Raw genomic sequence first — 17,163 nt, 5'->3', positions numbered from 1 at the left:
AAAAAAGAAAGAAATGCAATGACAAGCAATGACAATATCCACTATAGGCATTGTTTCATGCTTATTACACAAAGTCTGTTTTACACAGATGTTTGAAGAATTCTGCCCTAAGACCTTTTTTTACATGTGGATGAGAGGTCCAAACACAGAGGAAACTGTTAGCTCTGCAAATTATCCAGAAGTCTCAGTTTAAACTCAGTTTTTGGACCTCCCCTTCTGACTGACTGCCTGCTACTAATAATGCATTCAACATCACTGGTTAAAAAGTAACTCATACTGGGAGCAGTTTTTGGGAAGAAAACTTTGCCCTTCAGTCTTTTTAGCAGCAGTAGTTCCACTTGTAGTTGAATAATATTTCAGTAATGTTACACAACTTCTACTTAAGTAGAGTTCCACCATTAAAATGAATCAGAATCAGAAATACTTTATTGATCTCTGAGGGGAAACTATTTTTACCATATAAAACGGTAGAGAATTTAAACGCTGTGATGCCAAATGTAGCATATGCGATACATGAATTTCTGAGACCTCGACATCATCAGTGTGATTTTTTTTTTAGAACTGAAAAACCTTGCACCAAAAATGCTGAATGTAGCAAATATGATACAGAGCAAAACGAAATAGATGCACATTTAAATTTAATTAAATTTATTATTGTTGCTGTTGTTTTTGTTGTTGTTACTATTATTATTATTATTATTATTATATTTTGTTTTATTTATTTGTTTGTTTATTTATTTTTTTAATTTGTCAGAGGGTTCAATTAACACTCCAGTTTCAAAATAATTAATTTTTCTGGCAATTATTTCATGGTTCAGGCTGTACAGGGTTGAGTAGCAGGAAACATGTAGATAAACATAAGCAAGAAAATATAATCATGAAATTATGAATATGCACATTGTACTAGAAAAATGAAAGTAGAGAGTCTAATATATAATAATCAAGTTATTATCGTGTTATTACACAGAAGTAGTTATTACAATCATATCATCAGTTACACCACACCTCCACTGGCACTTACATGACAATAAAATCCAGTTTAAACACTAATCTAGTGATTTAGCTTATTCTGTAGATGCTCTATGGAGTTTATTTTCCCTTTTGGTAAACAACTGCTAAAACTGCACACAGAGCACAACTCATTTAAGTTATTTATGTGGAGTAATTAGATTAGCAAACAGGGTTAACCACCTTGGAATAATGCCGCACTCAAAAGCCAGCCAAAAATAAATGACCACTCATTTTTTATCGGTGTTATGGATGGTTTAATATGAATTTAGCGTGCACTGTTACGGAGCATTAACTTAGTTAAATGACAATTGCTTGCCGGGTGTTTTCCTGCTTCTGGGTCTGTACATTTGTGTTGGCCTGACCTACATGTTCCTGCTCATCCCACACACTCAGGTAAAACACTTCCTCTCTCACGATTAACAGAGACCAAACAACCAACAAACATCTTCTGATTCAAATGTACCTAAATCCTGATTGGTGCACAGACAGAAACACAGGATAAAGCTGCTCACCTGTCTGGCCGTAGAACAGACCACTTGAAGAAAACCTGAGACCCTGCTGGTCCACACGGGTGTCGCGTTCTCATGCCAGCTCATCTTACTCACTCAGTAGTACACAAAACCAGAACATCCAGTAAAATTAATAATTTACTGGAACCTAATAAGCCCTCTTGACTCCATCTGCTCAGTGTTCTGTAACTAAACTGCTCAGCTGCACAGAGGAGAGACAGAATACTCTAATGTGATACAGAGGTGTGAGCTTATACGCTGTGTGGGAGCTAATTGTAACAGGTCGGACAGATTGTCTTCTAATTTATGATAATTACTGCCAGGGGAAATAAACTGGCACTATCTGATATTTGTGAGTAGACTACTGCACATACATTTAACCCCAAAGTTGTAGGGTTCATTTGAACTTTGGGAGGAAACATTAGGTCAAAATGTTGAATTTTCTGCACTCTAGTAAAATTTTAAATGCCAATTTGTACTTTTCTGCTTTAATTTATGGTGGAAATGTCTTTATCTATGCAAAGGAAAACACAAAACAGTTCAAAATATAATACAATGTGATGCAGTAAGGCTCACTGGTATTCTGTGTTGGTTTCATGTATTGAATTGAAAACACACAGAGGCTGGATTTCCTCCTCTGTCCTGTTTTGTGCCTTTTGTTTGAATTTCTGAATCCCTGGACTTAATTAGGCTGATATGTGTTTTGGCAAGATTTCTGCTGAAGCTGATGATGATTTTTAAGAATCATGCTCATCTCAACTATGTTCTCAAGGCTGATTAAAAATAACAATACAACCCATTTTGGATATGACCGAATAAAACCATCATTGAAATAACTGGAGAACAGGGTCTCTAAATTATTCTATAAAACAGAAGCAACATTTCTAGAAGTAGCTTTTTAAAAAAAAAACATTATTTATTGCAGTTTTAAGACTTTTTGAGAAAAATCTAATCTAATATGTGACCATGTCCTCCTGTTATAAAGCTACCTGCACGTAACTTTTATTTTGAAAGACCCAGTGCACAGTAAAGAAAGACCTGCCAGAAGTATTGTTCCCTCTGTGAGTAATGTTCTAGCAGCTTCTCAGGTCCTTTCATGATTTCACTGAGGGGAATTAAATGCATATGTTCCAGTTAATGAGGGGACACATCCCCTGTGTCTGCCTGATCTACGGCCATGCCTTAAAGCTACAAACGGGTCACAAATTAACAGTAATTAAGGCGATCAGTTGGCTCTTCTATGCAGTGGGGGACATTTTGCTGGCATGGTTTGGTACACGTTCCCTATCAGAGGGAGGAGTCATTGCAAATCAGTACAAAGATGCTCACAGTGATCACCTTCAGCCTCTGATGAAGCATTTCTATCTTGATTCGAGTGGTATCTTCCAGGATGACAACGCCTCCATGTACAGGACGCAAAGAGTCACTGAGTGGTTGGATGAACGTATATGCTACGGCCTTCACAGTCAACAGAACCAAACTAAACACATACACTGTTGCCCATAAAGTTAGAATAAAATATATATTTTTTTACCTCTTCTCATGGAATGATTGTGTCAATGGGATTTATTGTTGATAGTTAAGGTGTGTGTCTTCTCAAAACTTTATTGATATTACAGTATACATACAATACATATCACAGTGAAGTTAAACTACAATTGACTTTTGCAAACTGTATATTGAGGTATTAAACAATAGGATGAAAGGTTTTGTTTCAATTTTTTCAACCTTGGTCTGTATCCTTGTGTTGTTCTGTTTTTCTTATTTATATGGTATACAGTCGTCCTCAAATGTATTCATACCCTCCCATTATAGAAGGAAGGGACCCATAAACTCATATTTTGTTGAACAATCCTTTGAGCCAATCACTGCAATCAAGTGTTTTCTGTAACTCTCAATCAGACTTCTGCACCTGTTGACAGGTTTATTGATTTTGACCCACTGCTCATCAGCAAAGTGCTCTAATTTGTCCAGGACAGTTTTGTTTGTATTTGTAATCAGTGTTTTCAATGTCTTATTTCACTAAATTATAATTTAGCAAATTTTTATTTATTATTACTTTTTTCAGTTTCTAGTTATTTGAGTGACTATTGTGAATTTTGCCTTTTCTTTAATGGAAGGGTATGAATACATTTGAGGATGAATGTATATATAGTGTATATATCTCACCTCTTTAATTTATATTTGTGTTTTCTTGCTGTTCTTCTGTCACTTTGCTGCTGTGATGTTGCAAATTTCCCTTTATGGAATTAATAAAGGATATTCTGTTCTATTCTTCTATTTTATTCAACAGGAAACACAAATTCGAGGAGATTTCATGCATCAGAATGTCCAATATTACTTTTTCAAATGTCCCTCAGTCACTAGTATTGAGTCTGGCCCCCCCTGACACAGATCAATGCGTTAAGGTGGCATACGGTCCACCAGCTTGTTGATGGTGTCAGTGGGCAGGACGTCCCACTGTTCAGTCAGATCAGAAGTCAGAATGTGTTTCACCTGATAACTGGGAGTCAGTATGTAGTCATTGCACCTGGTCAGAAGGGATTACTGATGTGTATAAACAGAAATAAAAAGAAGAATGTGTCTGACTAGCACTAACTGATAAATCATGCTGTGTGATGCTGACTAAGAAAACTGACATCAGTTTGGGTGGAGCCTTATCTTTCGCCACATACCTGTTTATCAGAACTGCTCATGTTCTGTCCTTGAGAACAAAACCTTCACAAAAGGGAACTTACCAAACACTTTGAACTTCTCTGCATTGTCATTGTTGAAAGTTTCGAGAGAATTTCTTGAATTCATGCCAATCTGTAATTACAAATAACAAGCATTGTTTAAAAGCCCTTCCTGTTACAACATCTCTGTAATTTAAAACAGGACTCTATTGTTTGCCAGAAACAAGAATTAAAAAAAAATAAATGGTGACTCACATTACCACTAAGGACAACTGAAGTCCCTTATTTTCCTCCCAAGTGTGTCACACAGACACTGATGAGACTCGCGGACTTGTAAGCAAATGCACTAGCTTGTGTGGGAAATGCAGGCTGTAAACTGACCTGACGCCGAAGTAGAAGATTAGCGAGTGGTGTTTAAATCTATTGTTTCATGCAGCAGTAACGCTATCTAATCAGCGGATCAGTGGTTAGTAAAAAGCACAAGCTGTAACAGATCGTATGTGTTCAAAAACTTTTTGCCATGTCGCTTGATAAACCTCACGAACGCACAAACCTTTTATCATAAAGACATAAAAATAGAAAGTAAAGGAGATGTACCTACACTGACACAGATTTTGTTTGAACATTGTAGAGGTCTGGGCATCAAGCACTTCAATTCCTGTATTTTAGTGCATTTTAATGTCTTTATTTAGGTAAAGGAAAGCATAAAATCCTCTCAGGCATTCTGGATTGGACTTTCACATATTTATTTTCCTGTAGATCAACTTATCGTATTTTATATTATCTCTGCTGAGTCGTGATTCATTCTTCTGTCCTCTTTTGTCTTTTATTTGGGGGCAGTAACTTACTTCAATATGCAGGGGACACCTTTTCATATCTTATTTCAATTATAAACCCCTGGACTATAACAACTTAAGATGCTATTTAGGTCAAATATTACCAATAAACTGACCATCAGTCCCTCCTGTAATGTATTTCTATGTATATTTCTCAGCTGTGCATTTGTGAAATGAAAGTAAGTTTTCACTTTCCACGTTATCCAGTGTTTTTCTAACCTCCTCCGGTGGGAATATAAAAAAGTTTAAAAGTGCGGCTCACAAAGAGCTACTTTTGCCTTGTTTCAACTATTCCTCAAAACCAAATATGTGTTTTGCTTATTGTTACTTGCCCTGAAGGCTTGGGTTTAACTGTAGTCGACGATTTACATACGTGAACATGTGGTGACTTGAACAGCAGCACAGGAGCTGTGATCACTTTTAATTTGAATGTTACTTGGTATGTGTGAGTGCGACTTTTTTTTTTTTTTTGGCAGTCACGGTTCAGTTTGCAGCATTTAAAGGGAACCTTTATTGCATAATCACTGAGCATTGAGTAGAAAACTGCTTGTTTCCAGCAGTTAGCCTACTGGGAGAAAAGATATTCGCACATTCATCCAACATACTGTAAAAACACCAGATTCTAGCAGTAGTGTTTCATTTAGTTTTTTCAAATTATGACGTAAAGCACCAGGCTGTTGGAGAAACAGACGGTGTGAAGAGAACAAAAAAATTTAACACAAAGTGACAAAAACCAGACACTAAAATGACACAAAGAAGATAAAAGAAAAATGAGACACAGCAGGAAATGACAGAGAGGAGGAAAAACCGTCCCAAAGAGAAATAGACAAAACACCCCAAACTACAAACAGAGAGAGAAATAAGCTAAGAAACAACACAAATGAGACACATAATGACAAAAATAAAACAAATAAATGACAAAGATGAGCAACATAGAAAAGATAGAAATGAAAAATGAGGGGAAAAAGTTGCGAACAACACACAAAACAACACAAATGAGACGCAACATGACACAAACAAGACACAAAAGAAGAATGAACACAAACTGACAACAATGAGACACAGCAGAAGAGACAAAATGGTCACAAAGAGAAATAGACAAAAAAATCACAAAATAAAACAGAGTGAGAAGTAAACAACACACATGAGACACATAATGCCAAAAGTGTGACACAAAAGACACAATTTCAACACAAAATGACACAAATAAAACCAAAAAATGACAAACATGAGCAAAATTAGCAAAATTTAAAGGAAAATTGAGACAAAAAAAGTTGTGAACAACNGTTGTGAACAACACACAAAAATGAAAAAAACAAGACATAAAATGACAAAAAGGAGACAAAACCGTCACAGAGACACAAGCAAAACCTCACAAACTAGACACAAAAGAACAATCAGTCATAAAACAACACAAATGAGACACAACATGACACAAACAAGACACAAAAGAAGAATGACACACAAACTGACAACAATGAGACACAGTAGAAGGGAAACGACAGAGAGGACACAAAAGGGTCACAAAGAGACAAAACATCACAAAATAAAAACAGACTGAGAAATAAACAACACACATGAGACACAGAATGACAAAAGTGTGACACAAAATGACACAAATACGACAATAACAATGGCAAACATGAGCAAAATTAGCAAGATATATATGAAAAGTGAGACAAAAAAAAGTTGGAAACAAGACACAAAATGACACAAATAAAACCAAAAAATGACAAACATGAGCAAAATTAGCAAAATTTAAAGGAAAATTGAGACAAAAAAAGTTGTGAACAACACACAAAAATGAAAAAAACAAGACACAAAATGACAAAAAGGAAACTAAAACCGTCACAAAGAGACACAAGCAAAACATCACAAACTAGACACAAAAGAACAATCAGCCATAAAACAACACAAATGAGACACAACATGACACAAACAAGACACAAAAGAAGAATGACACACAAACTGACAACAATGAGACACAGCAGAAGGGAAACGACAGAAAGGAGACAAAAGGGTCACAAAGTGACAAAACATCACAAAATAAAAACAGACTGAGAAATAGACAACACACGAGACACAAAATGACAAAAGTGTGACACAAAAGACACAAATGAAGCATAAAATGACACAAATACAACAATAACAATGGCAAACATGATCAAAATTAGCAAGATATATATGAAAAGTGAGACAAAATAAAGTTGGAAACAAAACACAAAATGACACAAACGAGACACAAAGTGACCTATTCTGTGCAGGTTGTGTATTTTTCCGAGGGAGACGGAGCAGACGCGGTGATGCTCCTCGCACTGTTTTGCATTCGTCTCTGCCCAGCCTGAGTGTGGAGATGATCGACGCGTTCCATTCATCGTCTGTTCTTGTTTTTGTACGTCCAACACCTCCACAGCACACCTGACATGCATTCACACACTGTTTGCATTGCTGACTTGCACAACTGTTTGCTTTAGTCACACAAAACTTTTCTTTACATATTAGCCCACGTGCTGCTCCTTCCTCTGCTCAGCGTTTGAGCCAGATGCCACTTCAAGAAGCTCAAAAATGTCTTAAAACATTTTGAAGCTCCATGAAGCAGCTATATAGAGAATAGAATAGTTCTTTATCGTCACTGTGGAAGTGATGTTAAAAAGCAGTGAAATATTGTTGTAGCATCCAGTGGCTCTCACAGCCTGCGAGTAGAAGCTGAGATGGTTTGTTTCAGTCTTCATTGTCCGTTATCTTTCACCAGAGGGTAGGGCAGAGAACAGGGGTATCCAGGGTGAGTGGGGTCATTTGCAATGAATGTGGCCTTCTTCTGAAGTCGGTCAGTGTAAATGTCTTTTAGGAGGGGTAACGTGGTCCCAGTGATTCTCTCAGCCGCCCTCACCATCCACTGCAGGTTCCTCCTGTCCTCTGCAGTGCAGCTGGTGAACCACACTGTGCAGCAGTACAGTCGTCCTCAAATGTATTCATCCCCTCCCATTAAAGAAGTTAAGTTGAGTTGAAATTGACAAAAGAAATAATAAAATTTAAAAAATAATTAAAATCATGACATTGCTTTTGAATAATGGTTCAACAGAAATATGAAACAAAACAAAAAAGCAAAAACAAGCAAACAAGCATGATGGGACCCGTAATCTAATATTCTGTAGAACAACTCTTCGAGACAATCACTGCAATCAAGTGTTTTCTGTAACTCTCAATCAGACTTCTGTATCTGTTGACAGGTATTTGGATTTTGACCCACGGCTCATCAGCAAAGGGCTCTAATTTGTCCGGGACACTTTTGTTTGTTTGTTTGTTTTAATTATTCCTTCCAACCACAATTCAAAAGCAATGTCTTATTTCACTAAATTATAATTTAGCAAATTATTATTTCTTGTTACTTTTTTCAGTTTCTATTTACTTGAGTGACTGTTGTGAATTTGCCTTTTCTTTAATGGAAGGGTATGAATACATTTGAGGACAACTGTATGCCAGGAAGCTTTCAATGGTGCTTCTGGAGAAGTTTACCAACAGGGCTTGAGGGAGGTGAGCCTGCTTTAACTTCCTGAGAAAGTAAAGTTTCTGTTGTGGCCTCCCCACCCTTCAATCCAGGGAAACCTGAAGCTCTCCACCCTTTCCACCTCCTCTCTGTTGATGCAGAGGGCAGAGTGCTCCGTGCGTGTGGATTGTCTGAAATTCACAACCAGTTCCTTGGTCTTGCTGGTGTTCAGGTCCAGGTTGTTGCTGAGACACCATTCTGCCGAGTGCTGGACCTCCTCCCTGTAGGCTGACTCACTGCTGTGTGCGATGGTGTTGGTGGTGTGAATGGGGGTGCAATCGTGGGTAAAGAGGGAGTAGAGGAGGGGGCTGAGGACACATACCTGTGGTGTTCCTGTGTTTAGGATGAGATTGGAGGATGTGTGGCCTCCTATCCTGATGTTCTGGGGTCCGTTGCTCAGGAGGTCCAGTACCCATGCGCACAGTGAACTGCCCAGGCCGCAATTACAGGAAACGTTCACTGCACTGAGCCGAACTGACTCTAAATAACAGTTTCTTGCATTTGTCCATTAAACTAAATATAAATGTGTCTCATAATTAGAAAAAAACAAAACAAAACAAGACTGTGTAGATCGTATGTCATGAGCCGAGAAACATTCATTCTGTTCTACTGCACAGTGTGCATCATGTAAACATGTATTAGGTTTGATGAAGAATTCTGGATTTTCTCCAAATAATGTCAATATCTTCAGAGGGTTCTGCAAAATTGCAGTTATTAGTGAATTAACACACAGACGCAGTATGAGAGGATGTGGATGAGCAGGTCGGCGCATGTTGGATCTTTAATGTAAGTGCTCATTACAGTCTAATTACCATCATTAAACCGCCACTCAGCCAAATTACAAACACAAACACACTCTCTCTGCTGTAAATTACAGTTTTTTTGGATGATTTCTTCTGTAGACAGAAGTAAAAAGTTCACAGTGAGGTGTCTGGGTTATCCTGAGTACCAGAGACAGCTTCTGGACAGGCACGCTGCTGGTGAGTGTTTTTTTTTAAAAAAGACAATTTCAATTGGATTTTGGTGTGAGAGCAGAAGTTTAGGAGATGAATGTTTCAAACCCTGAACAAAACACAAAACATCTTTGTATTGTTACATGTAGGTGAGAATGTGCAGTAGTTTAAATGAACTGGCCCTTTAAGGTGTCAGGCATTTGTGATGGAAAAAGCTCAAAACTGATCCATCTCCTTGACATTTTACCGTACCAAACTGACACTAGACATGCAACAATTACATTTTCTATTGCGGATTAATGATTTTCTTGATCAGTTGATCTGCTGTTCAGTCTATAAAATGTCTGAAAATGTCAAAAAAAAATGTTCATGACTGTTTTCCAAACCAAAGATAACAAATGTCAGAGGAAAGAAACCAGAAAATAAATGTATTTTTTAGTCAAACAATAAACAAATAATCAATTATTTGTTGCAGCTGTGTCTGATACTAGACATGAGTGTAGTTGGCCTCTAAGTAACGATTAATCATTTAAACCTTTGGATGAAGGCCCTCCACCACCACTTAACCCTCTGAACCCCAAATCTTGCCGGCAGTTTTAAAAGCACTTATCAGAGCCAGAAACTCCAACAACAAAAAAAAAAAAAAAAGAAAGGTTGGCTTTCTTAATGAATCATGCATGATGTGCAAGCCTGTTGAGAAAATGAACCAAATCTAAGCTTAGAATTGTGATATTTCATAAAAATCTATTCATTCAACAGGTCTCATTGAAAATTTCATTTGAAACCATTTGCACCACATTCTGTACAAAAAAAATAAGAGTTCGTGGGTGCAACTAAGAAGCTATGACTGACTCAGCTATGAAAAACAGTAATGTGGCAATCATTCTATGAACATTTGGCTGAACTGCAGGGGCTGTGTTTACATGGAGCAGAGAGGAGACAGATATATAAACTAATGAGACAGAGAAAAATGAAACATCTGATCAGTAAATAAGTGCTTAACAGAATGACTAAAAACAGTATACAGAGGAACAAGTTGCGGGAAGATAGATTGAGTTTGATGAAATATCCTCTTAGAGTTGATGTGCAGGGTCGTGTGAACAACAACTTTGGAGATTTTCTGAAAATATACAATAAATAAATAAATATCTAGAACATGTAGAGACACTGCTATTTATTTCCAGTCCTGGCCACACCTCTGGGCACTTTGAAAAATGTTTTACATGTTGATTCCAGTTTGTTCAAATTTTGTAAAAATAAATATTCCAAGAAATTTGACTTATATATATATATTATTTAAGGCACTATAGCTTGGTCATACTGTGTTGGAGACATTTTTAAGTTCTCTCTCCTTCTAGTCATGGTTGTTCTGTTTCCATGGAGGCGCAGGACTTTATATTGCAGTTAAAAATGTGACACACAGTGAGTAAAAATGTAACAGGAGCAACAAAATGCCCAGAAACTGTTTGAGGGTTCAAAGGGTTAAAACTCAAGATATCATCAAATGTTTTGGTTTGTTCGACTAACTGTCCAAAAGTCAGTCAATCTACTACAATGGAAGACAAGAAATAGCAGCAAATTCAATCAGATATGAAAAATGACCTTAAAAGAACAATCAACTGTCATACTCGTTGCTGGTTAACACCGTGTCAGATCTACAGTATATCATCAGTCAACCCTTTGGGCAGGTCTTTAAGGTCTGTGACTGGAAGAACTTTTGCTTTTCCTGCAGTTTCTCCTCAAGGCACTGAATGAGAATGGGGTCCACTTTGGGGTCAAACTTATTTGCGAACCAGTGACCGTAGTTGAGCAACCATCGCATTTCGGCTGCACCGAAAATACAGACGCTGCGGACGTGCTGCCCAGTGCACGGCGGGTACAGCTTGTCCTCCAGGTACTGCCACTTCACCAGCCTGGTCCTACTCATCAGGTCGGTGATGTCCGGCTGCGATCTGGACACCTCTCCTGGAACGCCAGGCAGTCGCACAAGCGTGGCCCAGAAGTGTTCATCTGGGGAGTACGTGTCCTCTGACCAGGCCAGGAAATCCTTCACTACAACTGAGGCGTTCAAGTGCGCAACAAACTCCCGCGACAGCACGAAGTAGGCGTTGCCGGAGAACACCTCGATGCCGTGCGGCGGCGGACTCTTCTTCCGCTCCGTTTTTACCGGCAGCTTCTGATACTCAAAGCTGACGTCTTTCAGCTCATGATGAAAGGTGAACCTCTGCTTTTTCGACTCACTGGGTCGGCTCGTTTCCAGCATGTTAGCACCATTTAGCTTCTTTAGCTCGGATACCAGCTCGATGTTGGACCTGAGCGGGAAATCTTGGCCGCAGAGGTTGATGACGTACTTCCACTTGACTTCTGAGCTCGAAAGGTCAGACAAGCAGTTTAGATCGGCTTTCAACCGGCTGATGCTGGCATAGAAGACGGACTCCCGTTTGCTGGCGATGAAGACGTTGGGCAGACAGCGGGCCAAACCCTCCATGGCTGAGATGAACTGAGCCGAGGACTTCTGGTCATAGTGGATGCAGTAGATGTTACTGGGCGAGTACAGAGCTCTGATGAGTCTCTCCACCATCCAGGCAGATTTATGCACAACTAAAGAATAAGCAAGAGGAAAGTTTTTCTCCTCCTTCGAGACACACACATCATTGTAACCTCTCGACTGGTGGAACGATGAGCAGTTGGAGGTGTAGTTAACCAGACTTTCATCTTCGTCCTCCACGACCTTTTCACTTCGGATGGTGAGAGATTTCCCCACCTCCACCGGGTCCATGTCATAGATAGCAGAGCAGTTAACGTTGTACCTGTGAAATGTCTGAACATCTGAAGCCGCCGGGAAAAGCAACAGGTCGGTGATGTAGCTGTACTTGACCAACAGCAGGACGCAGATGGACAGGAGGGTCAGGAGGGAGGGGATGAACTGTTTTCTTCTTAGTCTGAGGAGTGAACATCTTGTATTCATTCTATGGAGAGAGAAAAACAGGAGGAGAGGGAGCTGGGACTGTGAATTTGCATTTACATGAGAGTTAAACAGGAGTAGGTGGGAGACCTGAAACCACCTAGAAGCGTGGAGGTGACAAATAGCATTCCACAGTGGGCTCACCTGGCTCCATACGCAGGTGTCGGTCTGCAAAGCGCTCTGGAAACACGGAGTCACCCTGAAAGTTTGCAAAAAAAACCAAAACAAAACACAACTTAAATTCAGATTAAAACAAAACTTTTCATATCCCGAGCTGCTTAGAATAAAGAATTCCCTCCTAGATGCAGAAACAACTCACCGATGTCAGCAGAAACAAGAGCAGCGGACATGTATGCTCCTTGACATTCCACTTTTTACGCACCGCTGGAGACAACAGAAACCCAAACCGTAGTAGCGATCCCGGCTGTAGTCGTTATCCGGAGATTAAAAAAGCGTAAAGACGCACAGCTTGAAGCGACTCCCCAGCCTGCGTTGTTTCCCAGAATGTCGGCGAGGAGGGAGGACAGAAGCAATCTGAGAAATAACCCGGAAAGTGGGAGGGGTCCAGGAAACTAATTACAGACAATAAAAAAATAACAAATAAAAAACAACAGCTATCATTTGGCACCACAGCTTTGATCAATCAGACTTTTCTAGGTGCAGTAAGAGTGAATAAAATCAGTGAGTGACTGAAGATCTGCGTGAAAATGTGCGCACGGAGTCGTGGACATGCGGAGCTGCAGCTGATTGAATGAAAACCCCCGTGGCTGCAGTCATCTCAACTCAAGAAACGAGAGGTTAAAGGAAACTGTGACAGCTTGTTTTTAACACACGTTGACAGCTTCGTGTGGAGGTGTGACTTTTTTTTTTTAACGCTTTAAAAAATGCGCAACTGTCATTTAATGCGAGAAATCCTGTTAGTGAGATACCAAACCCAGCAGATCCTCTCATCAGGAAAAACGTGCCCTGAGTCATTCAATACTTTCGTTGTCTTCACCCGGAACACACATATAAATGAATGTCTTTGTCTGTAACTATTGATAAGGTGTGAACAGGTTCTGAAGCTGAAAAACCAAAGACAATGGAAGTTTACAGCTTATTAATAGTCCCAAATTAAAAATGCAATCCTGCAACCTTAAAGTAACATGTTTGTGCATGGAGTATTATCTCTATCTAACAACACTGTTGAGAGAAAACCACCCAACCACCACTATGTGATTCTACAGAATACAACCACCATAACCAAATATATAAATATCTGCATCTTGTATGCAGTTTTACACGATATGGCTCCTACACCGCTTTATTTACAGTAAGTGAATCGCAACAAGTGCAAAAAGAAGGGGAATGCTATAAAGAGGTCATTTGGTCAGTGTGTTAAATATTTTCAGTGAAAGCTGCACAATAACGGAGCTTTAGCCCATCGGTGTCAGAGGGCAGAGCACGTACACATTAAATCAAATCAAGTTTATTGTCATTTTGCTGTACATGCACAGTAGTACAGGCAAGATGAAATAACGTTTCTTCAGGATCCAATAACTGAATTTATATAAACAAGTGTTTGTATGTCTGGATCAGCAGTTCAGCATTCTGACAGCTTGTGGAATGAAGCTGTTGATCAGTCTGGAGGTTCTCCCTTTAATGCACCGGAAACGTTTTCCTGATGGCAGCAGTTCAGACATTTTATGTAGAGGGTGTGAGGGGTCCCTGACAGTGTTCAGTGTCCTGCTCCTGCAGCGGCTCTGGAAACACCTTCAGATGTCACTGAAAGAAATAGCTGACTGATAATCAACCTCATCCTTCCTGCTGCCATCTTGTTTCCATTTAGTGTGTCCGTCTTTATTTCTTTATTTAGGTTTTAATTCATCTTTCTGTTTTGTAATTATCACCATGAAATATTATAGATGAGGTTAGAATTTCATGTATTTTGTGTTGTGAATGTCATTTGCTTTTAACATCTGGTCACAGATTACAGAACTGATTACAGATTACAGTCCCTGTTTGAAATTAATAAATGTGTTGTAAACCGTGAAAGTGGGCCTATAAACATAGGCTCCTTCAATTACATTTTCTTTATATAGCACCTATTCTCAACATAGGTCATCTCTAAGGTGCTTCACGTGAACCTTTAACCCTAGAACACTAACGCTAAAATTAGTAACACTATCACTAACGCCAGGTATATTTTACCCGATATAATCATCTGGATAAAATATAGTTTTCATTAATTTATGTAAAAGTACAACACTCTATGACAAATTGTAGTATTCTTCTTTAATTTCCCAATATACAATATCACATAAAATTTTTTAAAAAAAAGGTACCATGGGGGACCCTATAAAAAGGCAGCAAAATTATTGAAAAATCAGGTAATCCTTAACGAGAAATCTCCAAACAGAAAAAATAATGGAGCTGGGAACTTGTTCTTTGGTCCACCCATTCCTGGGACATGTGAGCCTTGTCTGGTGAAGGTACAGTCTTCCTGCATCACTGACAACTGTGGCAGAGATTGACAAAAAATGGCATTTTTTGAGAGGGGGAAAATTACCACATTTTTTTGACTCCATGAATTTCCTTGGAAAGACTCCATACAGGAACCAAACTGAGCCTTCACCAGACAAGGCTCACATGTCCCAGTCCTACAGTTTGTCACACAGTGTTGTACTTTTACATAAACTGATGCAAACTATATTTTATCCAGAATATTATATCGGGTAAAATATACCCGGCGTTAGTGATGGTGTTTTAACGTTAGTGTGCTCAGTCAGGAATTTCACTGATTTTCTGGACATTTCTTTTTTTCCTCTCTCTGAGTGCTACAACTTCACTTGTAGCTAGCTAGCTAGCTAAAAGCTTAGCTTTAGTAGAAAAAATAAATAAATCTGCGTAGCTAATGATTGCAGATGTAAATGAACACTAGCTACATGTTAATCACTTGTTAGCATTGCAGAGAAACTAAGCCTGTGACAGGATGACAGCTGTGGATGAAATGGGGCAGAGGATGTGGCCTGAATGTTGTTTCCCTTAAAAAGTGCAAAGAGGATCTGATTTCAACACACAAACACTAACACTGGGTAAATTCCACCCATAAAATATGTTACCACGCCGGGTGAAAATCACCCGAACACATGCCTCTTGAAAAAACCACAGATGGGAGGAGGGAAACAAACATACCATTAATGACATCAATGAGCAGCCTGAAGCTACCCAAGGACCCATGCAACTCAGACAGCAGCAACACAATGAAAATCACATAACAAAAATCGTGCAGGTGAAAATCACCCGGCATTAGTGTTCTAGGGTTAAGGCCTATTGCGCTTGTACGGGTGTGTGAGATGTACATTTTGTATTATCCTGCAAGGGTCCCCCTATCCAAACTTCTGCATGCAACCCAACATTTGCCACCACACGGACTGTCCACACTGCAAGCACGCCTACTGTGCATGTACAAGGAAAAGCAGCGGTGCTTTAAGGAAAGGCTTGGTATGAGGAAAATGTGTGAGAAGTCATCCACATCTTTATAATTCCTCATTCAAAGAGCTGTAACTGAAGTAGCTGCTGCCGGACTGAAACGTATCTATTGTAGTACGAACAGAACCGCTCGCGCGTCCGCTCTCATCTTTCAAAGCTGCATTAGTCTGCAGAAACAGAAAGCAGAAAATCCAATAAATTCAAACAGGTCCCTTTGAGCAGCACTTTGGTGACGGCAAGAGAGAGAAAAAGCCTTTAAACAGGAGAAAACCCTCCTGACAGAGCCTGGTTCAGAGAGGGAAGACATCTGCCTCCACTGGTTGGGGTGAGGGTGAAGGCCAGTTCATGGTTTCTGCAAACTTTGAGAACAGATAACAGACAGCACATGGTTCTATTCATACCATGATAGGTCCACATGGCTCTGCTGCCCTTCATGTCAAACACAGAAAACCACACAGCACACAGTTGATGTTCCTCAAAGGCTGTGACTTTATACAGAATATAGCAGCTAGTTACAGATTGGGCTGTAGCACCACGCCACCAATCATTCCTGAGGTATGTGAGCACAGTGGGCTGGCACAGCACAGGATAGGTGGAGAACTAAACAGTCCTCACTGTGTTCAACACTGTTGATGCAAAAGATGAACAGATCAAAGCTCCTCCCAAGTCAAGCAGCGACTACTTCAATCTCTGTTGATGATAACTTGTAAAGATACTCACCGAAGATCCCACAGCATCTTCTCATAACAAACATTTCTTTTAAGCCCCATTTGATTTCCTCACACATGAGCAGTCAGTTCGGTAGAAACGTCCATGTGGGCCCTCGCAGATGGAAAAAATGTACATGACTCAGACTCTTGCCTCGGCTTGTGGATGTTTAAAGCATGAATTGGCCTTACAGAGGAAAGGGAAAAGGATAACAGAGAACAACGCATAGAGGTCAATAACCAGAGATACAGGCAGAGAGGATGAAACACAAACTACAGCAGAGAGAGGATGCACAGTTAGTCACAAGCAGTGGTATATAAATGTGTGGAGAGTGACAAATAAGAAAAGAGAGGAGAAGTGCTTAGTGCATCATGGGAAGTCCCCCTGCAGCCTCGGCGCAGGTTAGTTGAGAGCTTTGACTTAGAGTTTCTAAAAATGCATTTTGTCTGGATTCTGTCGTTTCTTTTACATAAATAAAGACATTTTTG

General features: G+C 39.4%; 1 protein-coding gene across 2 annotated transcripts; it reads right to left on the bottom strand.

Annotated features, from left to right (window-relative positions):
* Positions 1–10,974: 10,974 nt before the first annotated feature.
* On the bottom strand, positions 10,975–16,783 carry LOC103373574 (beta-1,3-galactosyl-O-glycosyl-glycoprotein beta-1,6-N-acetylglucosaminyltransferase 4-like). Of its 2 annotated transcripts, XM_008303481.1 has the most exons (4): positions 16,688–16,783; positions 12,816–13,068; positions 12,641–12,695; positions 10,975–12,500 (listed from the first exon to the last, which is right to left on the bottom strand). In XM_008303481.1, the coding sequence occupies exon 4, from the start codon at positions 12,497–12,499 to the stop codon at positions 11,204–11,206; it is 1,296 nt and encodes a 431-aa protein (XP_008301703.1). In that variant the 5' UTR covers position 12,500; positions 12,641–12,695; positions 12,816–13,068; positions 16,688–16,783; the 3' UTR covers positions 10,975–11,203. The 2 variants fall into 2 exon arrangements, with proteins under 2 accessions (XP_008301703.1, XP_008301702.1); XM_008303480.1 differs by lacking the exon at positions 16,688–16,783 and having other exon boundaries at positions 12,816–13,283.
* Positions 16,784–17,163: the final 380 nt, after the last annotated feature.

This window comes from Stegastes partitus, unplaced genomic scaffold, assembly GCF_000690725.1.
Source record: "Stegastes partitus isolate 25-593 unplaced genomic scaffold, Stegastes_partitus-1.0.2 Scaffold2016, whole genome shotgun sequence".
Classification (NCBI taxonomy): domain Eukaryota; kingdom Metazoa; phylum Chordata; class Actinopteri; family Pomacentridae; genus Stegastes; species Stegastes partitus.
Note: the sequence above shows the minus strand (reverse complement) of the source record. Positions and strands in the feature narration are given on the sequence as shown.

Coding starts and splice junctions, on each gene's coding strand:
- LOC103373574 (XM_008303481.1), bottom strand. CDS start 12,499: ATGAATACAAGATGTTCACTCCTCAGACTAAGAAGAAAACAGTTCATC.